Source organism: Melitaea cinxia, chromosome 17 (genome assembly GCF_905220565.1).
Source record: "Melitaea cinxia chromosome 17, ilMelCinx1.1, whole genome shotgun sequence".
NCBI lineage: Eukaryota > Metazoa > Arthropoda > Insecta > Lepidoptera > Nymphalidae > Melitaea > Melitaea cinxia.
In genome coordinates, this window is record NC_059410.1 from 4,560,178 (window position 1) to 4,575,223 (window position 15,046).

Below are 15,046 nucleotides of genomic sequence, written 5' to 3' on the forward strand. Positions count from 1 at the left end.
TTACTGGATTAATTTAAAAGAAACCAGAGTTAAGTTTTGACTTGAGTTTTTTCTAAAAGCTGGAACAAAATAGCAATTCCCCTTTAATTGGATTTATGAAATTTTCTTTGTATCAGATGTTGTATTCAGTTAATCAATAATTTCCTTGCTACATGGCTTTTAGGATTTGTATTCAGAGAAAAAAAAATAGTTTTTACCCGAGAATTATTTTAATGTATTATTCATACGAAACATAGTAATTTGAAAAGACGTGAAAAAAGGTTGTGTTTATTTTTAAACCATTGTTTTGTTATAATAAGCTCAATTTTAAATAATTTCGGTCATTAACACAGATAATATATCTTTTGAAATTTTAGCCGACTTCAAAAAAGGAAGAGGTGCTCAATTCGCTACATCTATATATTACGTGAAGCAAAAAGTTTGTACCCCTTTTTACGAAAATTGGGTGGACGGAGGCGTATGAAATTTCGCACACTTATAGTTTATGTAGAGAAGGAGTGCAAAATGCTAATATTTTCTTAAAATTATGCATATAAATACATTAAATCAATAAAAACAATATTACACACACTACCATGTATTTGATGTGTCAAACGCAACCTTAATAATATTCAAACTTTTTACTAATAATTACTCTAAAAAGTATTATTACTTTTTGAGTTATTTCTAATAATGCGTATTTACTGGACTATTTTTTCGTGTACTAAACATTGTATACTATGTGTATTGTATGTATACTGGTCGATGTAATAGAAGTCGTTTTTTTTTTCGTTTGCAAGCAAACACAATTATTTTAATTAAAAAAAAATTGTTGTAAACCTGTCGCTAAATCATGACAAATTTTACGAGCAGATTTTTATCGCCACCGCTTTCTGTTTATATATATATATACAAATATTTTAACTTGTCACTTATTGTATAAAACTCTTAATAATATTTTACAAATCACTAGTTAGGTAAACTGTTTATTGTTTGTTATGCTGTTATGTTTCAAACAATAAATAATTCACGTAAGCCAAGTCGTTGATAATTAAGTATATAAACGTTATAATTAATAATAATTAATGCTAAATCTCTGGTTAATTCTAATGCCAACCGAGAAGTTATATGTTATATTGCGGTACCGGTTTGATGTACGAGTAAGTGCAATGAACTAATGATACACGAATCGTTATACAAGCAATCCACGTGGATTACAATATACAGCATCGTAAGGAACAGATTTAGTGCGCGTTTATTCTAATGGGGAATATGAATCTGATTTAAAATTATTATATACGTATGTGTATTTTTTTAACCATCAAACTCCATTTTATCTGTCGAATATTTTTTTCTCAATCCGATCCAAAAATTTTAGTTTAGCATTTTGTGAGTGATGACAATATGTGTGCATAATCATGCAGCATAATTATGTAACCTTAACCTCTCAGTGAATAGGCGTTCGATAACAATAATTAATAATTCGATAACATTGAAAACCGATCCAGTATAAGATTTTTCGCTCCAAAATATCACAATGTTGTATGTACAGACAAGGTTCTTAAATATTAACGCTATGTTTTAGGTAACGAAGTGCCAATTTCACCCCTACCTACATTGCGACCGGTGCCGCCACCGCCTCCAAGCATTCCGAGCGTTCCTAGCGTTCCAGCCTCTGAAACCCCAGTGACGAGTGCCACTCCGCCTCGACCTCTTCTTCTTAATAGGTAAGTTTCATTATCCTACACTCTGAAATTCCTTACTGCCCGAAGATCAAATATTGAATAGTCTATGTGAAAACTGAAACATTGTCGTGTCATAAAAATTTAATATCTCTCATTGAGTTCTTGATCGAAAGACTTATATCGACTTCTACCAACGGCCTGTTTCAATATTCTATTTATCTCTGAATTTGCTTACTAGAGATGGACATTTGACATAATCTCCATAAAAATTGTGTCAAAAATTTACTGCTAGTAAAACCAGAGATTATTGAAACGTCGTCATGTCGACTCGAATGGAGAAGTTTCTTAACTTTACAAATTACCAAAGCCAAATAATACTACTCTCAATTAGCATTGTATTCCTGTGGTAAGGTTCAAAGATGAAAAAAAAGATAACATTGTGGATGCCAAACTTTTCTGAAATCCCTTCCGTCTCTTCTATTTTAAGGTAAAAAATAAAAAATATATAGATTTCTATATATATATATATATATATAAGTATATGTTAGTGTTCGAACACAAAAATCGTTTAAGTTTATTAACGACTAGCTACCCGGACAGACTTCGTTCTGTCAAAAGTTAATTTTTTTTTTTAATATTTAACCGGCCTTAAGGAACATACAAAAAAATAAATGAGCCGAAATTGGTCGAGCCATTCTCGAGTTATGCGCTTAGCAAGATTCATTTTTATTTATTTATATTAACCTTCATCATGTTTAATGCACCAAAACAATCATTAAGAACAATTCAAAATGAACGTTTACTGTAATTTGATATATCATTAAATTATTTTACATTTTTATGCTATTCTAACCGCATCGGGTAAAAACTTCAAGCACAAAAACGATGTTTGCAAAAAAAGAGCGCATCCAACGAAATCGACATTTATTACGAATTTTATTAGTTTGTTTTTTTGTGATTATTATTAGTGACAAAAAACTGACTTAACACGAGTACAAAAAATTCTATACCACTGTAATATTTTGAATTGAATTAAAAAAAATAAAAAGCAAAATTCTTAAGGTCATATTAATGATATTAAACTGATACCTGATACCTTAATAAAGTTTACATACGAACTAAAGTCGGAAAAATCCTTAGCGTACTAGATATATTATGAGATTTGGGTTAGGGTTGAGAATTCAATTATCGATAAACATAAATAAATTATATATAGCCTTATGTCCAACCGTAGGATGTTATAGGCTGAATGCGTAATAATGAGGACCATACTTTGCTTGCCACCTTATTTTTAATAAAAAAAAAGTTAGCTCAATTGTTCTATCAATTGTAACTCCTCTTTATCTAATAATGTTGCAACAATTTAGATCCAATTTAATCAAATTTTATAATTATTTTCTTTCCTTTTTATTTCTATATAGGTATAGAAAAACCAGATTAATTGTTTTGCGTTAAATTATCGCTCCCGGTCGTTATCATGTACACCTGACAACGATTGTTACTCATAATAGGGATTATATCCGCCAACCCGCATTGGAGCAGCGGCAGCGTGGTGAATTAAGCTCTGATCCTTCTCCTACATGGGGAAAGAGGAGGCCTACGCCTAGAGGTGGGATATTATAGGCTGAAGCGAAATGACATTACGATAAATCAGCCTATAATTGTGATGTATGATAACAATATTTTTATTTTATTTTATTTTATTTTATTTGGGATACTTACAGCTAACATTAACAATAATATAAATTATAACAACAGAAGGCTATTGACAAGTTTCCACGTGTAGCAATAACTTAACAATAGTGTTGTATTGGACAAGTAGGAAATTAAAAAAAAAGTTTAATTTTTGCTGTGTTAATTTTTAATTTGCTAAAACAAAATAAGCTTACAGCACAAGAAATCAATGTACGAGTATGTGTATATGTGTGAGTGTGTATGTGTACATATTCTTCATAAGTCAATGAAATAATAATTTGATATGCACGATAAGTTTCTTTTTTTACTATTCAATATGTTAAGATTTATAAAATCTAGAATTCTCTAATTTGATATATTCTTTGAATGAAATAACTAACTGGATGACCTCCGTTCTAAAGGCTTAAATTGTTCTTTAAAATACTTAATTAACCTCGTATGTAACTATGGGCGAAAAATTTACATAATCAATTATTTATTTTTTTATAAAAGTTGTTTGTAAACGAAGTTGCAAACCATTCAATTGAAAATATTTACCGTCAATTCAACTGGTCATATGCCTTTTTCCCTACGTAGGAGGAGGATCAGAGCTTAAACCACTACCATGAGCTAAAATATGAGTGGATAGACGAATAAAATGTCTTGATTTTACATTATGTATATTAAATTTTGGGTTTTAAATATAGGTTTTTAGAAATTTTACATTATTTAAATAGCTAACTGAGTATAAAATATAGAGAAACTACTTCTTATCAATTTTTGTCATGAAATCCGAATAAAGATTATACCTGTAGGAAAAGTATATGAAAGAATGGTTTTCGTTAACATATTTATTCATATTTTACTTGGTTCACCAAAAACTTGCAAGTCTTGAGGCTTCAGTATTTGTCAATTATAATTAATGAACAGTAAAAATCGCTTTGTGAATGTTAAACCAGGTTCAATTTATATGTTTTAAAAATTAACCCCACAAATCTTTTCGGTCGAAGCTTAATCCACCACGCTTTTCATATATTCCTATTATGAGTAACGATCGCTGTCAAGTGTACCTACTTATGTAATTTAGCCTCTACTTGATAACAAACGGGACTGAGTATTTTAGGCAGTGCAAAAAGACCCACACGACCAGACCAGACTAGAAAGACCGAAGAAGATAAGACTAGGCCGGAAACAACTATTTGACAAATACAAGTATCCGGCCGGTCAAAGCGAGAATAGAACCCGCGACCGCCGGTGTTTCATCATCATACATAGGCTGGCGTTTGACCGCTATTTCACCTGATGATAAGTGAAAATGCGGTCAAAGATGGAGCACGCTTACCTAGAAGTAACCTATTCACTCGCGACTGAAAGATCCCCAGGTCATAGCTTTCGGGAAACACAGACGCTGGTAGAGAGTTCCATTCTTTGGCCGTACTGATCAAGAATGTACTAGCGAATCGCTTAGTGCGTATAGGGGGAATGTCAACCATATAAGGGTGACGTAACGCAGAGCGTCTGGTTGTACGATGATGAAAGGGGGAGGGGGGAATCAGGTCATGGAGTTCTTGCGCACACTCTCCGAAGTGTATCCGATAAAAAACCGACAGGCCGGCCTCCCTACGCCGATGATGTAAGCTTTGCAGCTTTGTGGCGACCAGTGCATCGTCACCGATGAGCCTCCTGGCTCGTCTCTCAATTGATTCAAGAAGCTCCAGCTGGTACTTGGCTGAGCCATCCCAAAGATGAGAGCAGTACTCCATGCATGATCGAACTTGTGCTTGATATAAATTCAGAAGCTGTTCCGGAGTGAAGTACCGTCTCACCTTCGAGAGGACGCCCAGTTTTTTGACAGCTGTTTGAGCTTTTGCCTCTATGTACGAGCCAAAATTGAGGGTGGATGTTAGAGTAACGCCAAGAAGCTCCAGGTGGCCGGATATGGGCACGGGCACACCTCGGAAAGAGAGAGTCAGTTGGAAAGGACTCCGTTTTGCCGAGAAGAGACAAGCCTGGGTCTTAGAGGCGTTGAACTCGACCAGATTTGCGTCACCCCAATCAGAGACGGCTTTAGGGGACAAGTTCAGACGCTGAATCATGGCTTCCCTCAGCGACTGGATCTCAGACCCACTCGCTCGTACGTCGGATATGTAACGCTCGACAACGGTGTTGTCATCTGCATACCCAAAGGTCCCGGGTTTGAGCAGGTCGTTGATGTGCAGCAAGAATAGCGTTGCCGAGAGTTCAGACCCCTGAGGGACCCCGGCATTGATGACCAAACGATCGGACTCGCAACCGTCTATAACCACGCAAATTGATCGATCCCTCAGGAAGTCAGATATCCAAACACAGAGAGAAGCGGGTAGGCCGTATGAAGGAAGTTTGCTAATAAGGCCATCATGCCAGACCCTGTCAAATGCCTTCGAGATGTCGAGCGAGACCGCTATGGCTTCCCCGTGTTTCTCGATAGCCTCACTCCAAATGTGTGTGGCATACGCGAGAAGATCACCCGTGGACCGCTTGCGGCGAAAACCGAACTGTCGGTCGCTAAGAAGATCGTTCTCCTCAAGGTGTGCCAGGAGCCGATTATTCAGTTTACGTTCCATACTCTTACAGAGTATGGACGTTATGGAAATAGGTCTGTAGTTGACAGGGTCAACTCGACTGCCCTTTTTGGGCACAGGCTGCACGTTAGCTTGCTTCCAGGCTTTCGGCACTTGTCCTGTCGCTAGAGAGAGACGAAACAGACGTGTCAGGATTGGAGACAACTCAGGTGCGCAAGTTTTAAGTACTATGGCAGGTATTCCGTCAGGACCACTAGCTTTATTCACGTCCAGATTGCGCAAGGTTTTAAGGACCTCTTTTTGACGAATTCGGACTTCAGAGATAGACGTCTCGCATCGAATCGAAGAAATTGGAGGTGTGGCGCTGCCTGAGTCTAAACATGAGGATTCCGCAAAGAGATTTGCAAATAAGTTTGCCCTCTCCTCTGCGGTGAGGGCTAGTGATCCATCGGGTTTTAGCAGTGGAGGTAGTGAGGGGCGACAGAAGTTCGACTCAACCGACTTAGCCAGGGACCAAAAGGCCTTACTACCAGGTGGGTATGACGAAAGCCTAGTCCCAATTCTGCCAATGTGGTCAAATCGAGCCTTCCGCAGAGCCTTCTTGCAGGACTTGGCAGCTCTATTATAGGCTTTCTTCCTCTGGCCCACGTCTGTTGTCTTGTGGTTACGAGCACCGACCCAGGCCAGGTAAGCAGTGTTCTTTTCTGCTTCAGCACGAGAACAGTCAGAGTTGAACCAGGGTCGAGCTGCCACGGAGGCTGAAGCGTCAGTGAATGGAATGTAATACTCCATTTCCTGACGCAGCACATCAGCTACAGCATTCGCACATGATGAAGAATCATCAGAGGAGAAGCAAATCTGCCGCCACGGGTACGATGCAAAGAAAGAACGCATCTCATCCCAATCTGCTGATTTGTATCGCCATATTGGACGGGTGCCTTTGGGGCAGGGAAAGGGCGGCGAATAAACGGATACAGACTTCACCAGACAGTGGTCGGAGCTGCCTAAAGGCGATGAGACCGAAACCGAATAGCGGTCAGGATCTGTTGTCAGCAGTAGGTCCAAACAGTTGGCAATATGCGAGTCAACATCAGGTACCCTAGTTGCTTCTCGGACTAGCTGGGTGAGATTGAGCGTTGAAGCGAGGTTGCGAATCTCTCTACCAGCGTGGTCAGTGTGCTGGTATGTGAATAGCCACTCTTGGTGGTGGGCGTTAAAGTCTCCCAGCATTACCAATTGAGCAGTAGGATACCGCTGCTGAGCCGCGTCAGCCGCCTCACTAAGGTGTTGCATAAGCCTGGTTGTCTCCACATCTTCGCTGTGTGAACGGTAAACACAGACGTAAAGAATTTTCGCCACTCCTGTATCCACCAAAACCCATAAGTTGGAGAAGTTGGGGTCTTCAAGATTACGGAGACGCCGGCAGCATATGTCGTCGCGGGTATATAAGCAAACGCCCGCGCGTGGTTTAAAATTATGCTCCAAGGTATATCCCGGGTAACATAAGTATGCCGTGTCAGACGGACTGCCGATCTGCGTCTCCGAGAGGAACAATAGGGCCGGTTTCTCAGTCTCGAGATGGCGGTGGACTGCAATGAGATTGGAGTGCAAACCTCGAATGTTGGAGAAGTGCACTGATAGTGAGAGGGAGTGCAACCGCTGTGCTGCCTTGTTTTTGTACCTCTTAGTCATATAAAACGAGTGAAGGAAGGCGAGAAGAAGGCAGTGAAATGAGGCTCCACGCAACTAACCCCCAGACCACCGGATCACCGCGCCGGAAAGGGGATTGAACTGGAGACTGCGGGGACGCCCGAGCCCCCCCGGAGATGTCCACCGGGCCCTCTCGTCCGGTCGCCAACTGGCACGATGGCGCATCCCGGGATTTTTCGACAGTTGGCGGGGCAGCCTTTCGTGTGTGGCTAGCACATTAATTAGGCCCCCAACTACCTGCGGTCGGCCAGCGGTGCACCGTACCTCGGATCCCGTTACCCTCCAATTCCAATCACCACAGCAATCAACTCAGTCTGGTCAATTCGCGCGGAACAACTATTTCGACCCAACTTCTCAGTCGGCTACACTGATCAACGTACCGAAACACGAAACCGCTTGACGGTACGACTTTGTTCAGTGGGTGGTCGCGAGCCGTTGGCCAGAGCCTACCACCAGTATGTCACCTGATTAGCACCACCCGGGGACCACGTGTAGGGTTTCGCAACGGGGTATACACCTACGGACGAGGACGACTCAGTCCCCTGCATGCAACATTACGCCAGAGCGCTTGTGGGATTAAACGCATGTTCTATTTATTAACCGACTTCCAAAAAAAGAGGAGGTTCTTAATTCGGCTGTATTTTTTTTTAAATGTATCATCATTACAGCCTATACAGTCCACTGCTGGACATAGGCCTCCACAAGTTTACGCCAAAAATAACGTGAACTCGTGTGTTTTGCCCATAGTCACCACGCTGGGCAGGCGGGTTGGTGACCGCAGTACTGGCTTTGTCGCATCGAAGACGCTGCTGCCCGTCTTCGGCCTGTGTATTTCAAAGCCAGCAGTTGGATGGTTATCCCGCCATCGGTCGGCTTCATAAGTTCCAAAGTGGTTGTGGAACCTTGTTATCCCTTAGTCGCCTCTTACGACACCCACGATTTTAAATGTATGTTACTTCATAACTTTTGACTGGGTGGAGCGATTTCGACAATTTTTTTTCATCGAAAGGTGATGTATGTCATTTGGTCCCATTTAAATGTATATGAGATCTAACAACTACTTTTCGAGTTATATCTAATAATGCGTTTTTACTTGACGCTTTTTTCGTCGACCTACGTTGTATTATACCGCATAACTTTCTACTGGATGTACCGATTTTGATAATTCTTTTTTGTTGGAAAGGGGATATCCCTTGTTTGGTACCATGATAAGGAAACAAGGATCTGATGATGGGATCCCAGAGAAATCGAGGGAAACTCTAGAAAATCCGCAATAACTTTTTACTGGGTGTACTGATTTTGATAATTTTCAATTTAATCGAAAGCTGATGTTTATCATTTGGTTACATTTAAATTTTATCGAGATTTGATGACTCCTTTTTGAGTAATCTTTGATAACCCGTAGTTACTTAACTATTTTTTCGTCGATCTACGTCGTATACTCGTCGATGTAATTGAAGTCGGTTTTTTTTTCGTTTGCGAGCAAACACAATTATTTCAATAAAGATGTATGTTAATAAGTTTAAAATAAAGGCTAAAATTACATAACAATTAATCGAATCCGATCTTCGAAGTCGCGTGCGTCTAATGATAAAAGAACGTAAACGTTCTGTTACCTTAAAACACAATTGTGTTTAACTGGTTCTGTTCCAAGAAGTTATTATCTGTTATGTATTAGTGTTACAACATCTCTCTTGATAACGTGAATATCGTATATAATTGCCTACAATGGATTAATATCACATATTTAATTCAGAATTAAGAATGTTGTGAATTTTTAATTATGGTCATAGAGAAGCTTGTGTAGAAACTAGTAAATGGTATGTGATCTACAATTACATCTTTCTTAAATTAAATGGTAGATTTTTATCTTTAAGTCAATTTAGAAGTTTCAAGATGCTGTTATAAATCGAATCAATTTAAAAACATTGATCATTAACATTTCAATTTTAAAGCTTTCACGGTAAATAAGGATTTCAATACTGCCCAAGACAGGTGTATCGAAATACTATTACAAAATTGTTAATAAAATCTGGTTGAATAGCTATCGTTGCACATCGTCGTTATTATTAAATGAATAAATCGTTCAGTGTTATATATATTTGTCAATAGGTTAATTGACAAACAAGTCTCAATGGTGGATTTTGTCCGTCAAAAATCAAAGTTGTGGATTGCGAATAGGTTGCAAAATATAAGCTTAAAATGAACTAATGATAATGGAATAATAAATTAAATATTTTTCTACTTAAAAATTCAATATAAAAGAATTTTCAGATAATTTTATGATTTCGCAAGTAGTCACTTTATAACAATTTAGCTAAAAAATTTTTTTAATTAGTAGGTCACATCTGTCAATAAATTTTATCGATTTGAGCTGGGGTGAGCAACTGATATTCGGTCTAAAAGCACAGAATGATGGAAAATAATTTTGGTGTGCCTCATTGTAATAAAATTACTAGCGGGCCGAATAAAATCTCTATTCGGGTCGCGGGTCGCTCACCCCTGGATTAGAGGATAAATCACAAGCTCACAACTAAGATGACCGATACATTAAAAGTAAGATTAAACATAAATTGTTTATAAAAAATACTCCTAAGCAAAAGAGTGATTTTAATTTATTTATAAACTCGATTTCTATCAAAAAAACTCAACTTATCGAAGGCGCTACGCTATATTGAGGTTTTTTTTTCATATAAGTTGGATAATTTGTAAAGAAAACTATGATTATTGTGAAAGAAAAACTATAGATTCGTTTGAAACATACAAATTTTACTCAAATTGCACTAAGCAATAACATTTTGTAACCTATTTTTAATTCAGAATGTAAAATACAATTCATATTTATTCATTACAATTTTATTTTAAATCTAAATGTGTGTTAAAAAATTAATATTTGTGCTATGCATTCTCAGAATTGGGAATGCTAATTGCTACGAGTACCTTTCTCCATTTAATATAAATTCCGAATACGGACGACGTTAAATGCAGCGTATTAAGTAATACATTGTTTTCCTTCAGATTAAAATCTTGTAGTATATACGTCTGTGTTATATTTTATTTATTGAATAATTTCCATATGCATTTCCCATAAAACCAATAATTATGCTTCGAATACTTAATAACGCGTAACACTATCATTCCATATAAATAATTTATGATGTGTTGATGACGTAACTATTTGCATTAGTCTAATAACCATACAGAGTATCTTATTTTATAATTTGCATGACAGGTTTCAGGTGACATTTTCTTGCTAATATTCTTTGTATTTTGAGAATAACAAATATAATTTTTTTAATTAAATACTGTACTCTTTTCAAGTTTTAGTCATTCGTATTTCTATTAGTTAAACCATCAACGCATTTGTATCTTATTAAGGTTAACTTTTCCATATTTAAAAATATTACACACAACGCTTATTTTTTTAAAAGATTTTAGAATATAAATTAATCTTAAAGTTCTGTGGCTTTGCTAATGAGAATCCTAACGGGCTCCTATTCTAATATAAGTCGCGATTTTCTTAATCTCATGGCAGTCGTAATATTTAGATAGTGTATACAATGCACCGTAGCGACGCATTCCCACGTCGATTGCGTGCGCGTCGGTGGAGAAAGATAATTACTCACTAAGAAATTATTATTGCAAATATTTACATTTATTACAACATTGTACGTGTGTAACATAAAGGTTACTATTAATTCGAGTTTTGTTATTTTTATTTAGATAGTTTTACGTAGTCTTATCATAATCAAAAACTTACAAGAATTACCGAATGAAATTTAGTATTAATAATAAATAAAATATAGGCATAAGGGTCTCATACATAACTTCTATATATTATATGTTCTTACGCTCTAATATTTACATCATATATACCTATTCGTTATCAAGTTTTCCTTATTTATTTATTTTGTTAAATCAATAAAAAATATTTTAAAAATACACCTATATCCGACGACTCTAGAGATTTAATGGTGAAATCGAAACTATCAGTCTGTCGTGTATTTTTTACTCTACGTGACATCGGTTAAATCTTCTATGCTATTTTTGGCTGTTATTTTTACTACTCAAAGCTGTTATTCCAAAAGAAGAAGGAAAAGAAATACACTTCTAAAACGATAGACATTATAGTATTATTATATTATTAAGGCAGGGCACGCAGGAAATATCCGGATCAAAATCTGGAGCAGCCCAACTGAGGAAGATCACACTCAACCTTACAAACACATACAAACACTCACAGCTAAATAATACTGCCATCGAGTAATATTGTGTTCCTGTAGGGATCCAAACTTTCTGGGGAGGATCAGGAGTAGGGTTGGTAACGCGCTTGCGATGTTGCTGCTGTTGCAACCGTTTATAAGCTACGGAATCCGCTTACCATCAGGAGGGTTGTATGCTTGTTTACCGCGCAAATCGTATATTAAAAAAAATACTAATAAAAAATTTCATAATTCCAGGTTTGGTGGTGAAGACGAGGTGATGGAGGGCAGTCCATCATCAGCTGCAGCAACTCCTCGCCCGACGCCAGCCCTCACCAATAGACCTCAAACTATGAGGCCACCTGTACCGCCCAGGTAATTTAAACTATGCTCTGTATATGTTTACAATCTGTGATAAATTAGTAGTCTATGCCATAATAATATAAATATTTTATAATATGAGATAGATTACAGATTTTTAATATTAAAAATTTCTTTACTCAAGTAGGCTTCATAATTACCAGATTCGGCAATGTAATGTACCACCAGTACGAAATGTAGATTCTGTTAAGTAGAATCAGTCTGAAACTTTACCTGAATTTTTTTCAAAACCTTGAATAAAAATACTCGTCATCAGGTTAGTTATTTACGAGTACATGTCATGAAAGCGAGCGTCACATCAACACATCTTTGTCACTTATATAATCTTGTATCAAAAATAAGTTTTTAGTATTAAAGACTTTTTTCAAACTTAAATAAAAACACGTAGACACAAATAAATAAAATATGACTGATATGATAATGTTTGACTTTGCATTTTACGTATTTAATAATAATACAAAAATTTAAACAACTGACTTAATTATTTGTATTACCTTATTATGTCTAATTACAATTCCTGTAAAAATACAATTTTTTACTTTACTTAAGATGTATAAAAACTTGTTTTATAACAACATTATCATTTTATTATGGATACATTTGTAAATTTTTCATTGTAGATATACACAGATAAATATTTCCGACGATTATTCCATTTTATTTTTTTCCTCGTGGAATATTAGCAACGATTGTTTACGTATTTCGTTATGTAATTTTCCGAATTAATTATAATATTATGAGATGATAATTAAAATGCAGGTGCGTATGTTACGCCTGACGGTAATTATACCTGTCAGTACTATAAACAAATCATTACAATGTTTATCTTATCCTATTAAACGAGCAGTTCTTGTAAATATATATACTAGCTGACCCCGCAAACGTTGTTTTGCTATATATGTTTTTAAACCCGTTTATCCCCCCCCCCCCATAACTTAGGGGTATAAAAAATAGATGTTGTTCGATTCTCAGACCTACCCAATACGCACACAAAATTTCATGAAAATCGGTCAAGCCGTTTCGGAGGAGGTTAACTACAAACACCGCGACACGAGAATTTTATATATTAGATATATCATGAAATTTAGTATGCAGCGGATTTCGAGGGAGATAAATAAATCTAGCTAGGATTCATTTTTAGAAAACGTCGTTTTATCCCTGTTTTAGGCAATGACAAAATGGCTTCAATATCGTTAGAATACGAAGATACATTTCGCACATATGAATAAAGTTATGATAGCTCAGGTGGGAAATCGGCCGGTCACGATCGACCAAATAGACCACGATTCAAATCCTCATGTTTAGATCGATTATTATTTTTCTTTTTTTTTTCTAATCGCACTCGTTATTTTTTATTTAAATAGCCATTATAATTATGTCAGTAAAGTTGAAAAATATTATTATTTATCAATATAAGTTTAGTAATTAGTATTTAAATATGATTTCCTAAACACACGATTTACTAAAAATACCGAGCTAAGCTCGGCCACCCAGGTACTACTATTAAATTAAGACGCTTTACCAATATACAATCACATATTTTCCCTTGCCTGTTAAAAAAATGGCTGATTGTAGATTCATCTTTTTTAAATACCCGTTATTTAAAAAAAGAATTATCCAATTTGGTTTAGTCGTTCGGAAGTATGCATGTACATACATTTTTAAGACTCATTTTAATTTGTATCTAATTACGTATACACAAAATTTTTCTTCTTGGACATCTTGTTAAATTATGAAGAAAAAAAAACTAATATAGTTACGTCAATTTAAATAATCTTAGGTTCTTTTTCTTCTAGTATTTTTATTAAGTCAAGATAATCTAAAGAAACATGATATTGCACTTTACCAGTCTCTACTAAAGGACAGAGGCGTATTCAATTTACAGTCCATTAGGCTGGTTAACCAGGCTTCGAGCTTGAGTTTCAGGGTTGCTAGTGTTTTGAATTGTTTTATTGATAAAATATATTAGTTTTAAATCAAAACCTATCGAACAAAATATTTTGTTATAAATATCGAAGAAATGTTGGAACTAATCTTTTTAACTTAATAGTTTTTTTCTATTTATTTTTTTGTCAATTATAATTTTTTTAAAAATAATTTTTTCTTAACACGAATATATTCAGTAAAAAATTAAGTAATCTGTACAAATAAATAAAATTGGAGTGTCGGTTTGTAATATTAAAATAACCGCTTTTACTAAATGCATATGGATGTATACACGGTACATGTACCAAAATGACATTTTTTACAATTTTTGTCTGTCTGGTTGTTCCGGTTAATCTCTGAAATGGCCGGACCGATTTTGATGGTACTTTCACTGGTAGACATCTGATGTAATAAGAAGGAACTTAAGCTACTTTTATTTTAGAAAGTTATTTATTTTATAACTCTACGAACTAAACAAACACTTATTGTTAAATTCCACGCAAATAAAGTCGCTGGCACAGCTAGTATATAATATAATTCTTACATAAAGATAACGTATAATACCCCTATATGATAGATGACAGAATTAATTTGTTATCTATGTAACTGTTTTTTTTTTTTAAATGTATATAATTTTTTTTCAGACCAACTCCGATAGCCTGGGCCAGTGTTGGTACAGCCACAATGACGACTCGGCTTACATCGCGTCCTACAATTGACTTACCACCTCCATATTCAACCGCCATTACCTTCATTGACCAAATTGGCATCAAGATCATAAGGACTACAGAACTCGTAACTGACATCCTAAAGAACACTGTACGGGCAATGGTTGGGTGACATGTGACATAATAAGGCCCTGTTGCATCAGTTGTGGATAACGCTATTTAACGGATAACAGAGTCGAATAGATAATAAAAGTTTAAAA

General features: G+C 36.0%; 1 protein-coding gene across 1 annotated transcript in view; it reads left to right on the forward strand.

Moving 5' to 3' along the window:
* Window positions 1–15,046, forward strand: part of LOC123661488 — a 45,962-nt gene extending 30,916 nt beyond the window's left edge. Inside the window, exons 3-5 of the mRNA XM_045596443.1 lie at window positions 1,565–1,706; window positions 12,070–12,186; window positions 14,763–15,046. Coding sequence (XP_045452399.1) covers window positions 1,565–1,706; window positions 12,070–12,186; window positions 14,763–14,958 — 455 coding nt within the window. The 3' untranslated portion in view covers window positions 14,959–15,046. The remainder of the gene's footprint in view (window positions 1–1,564; window positions 1,707–12,069; window positions 12,187–14,762) is intronic.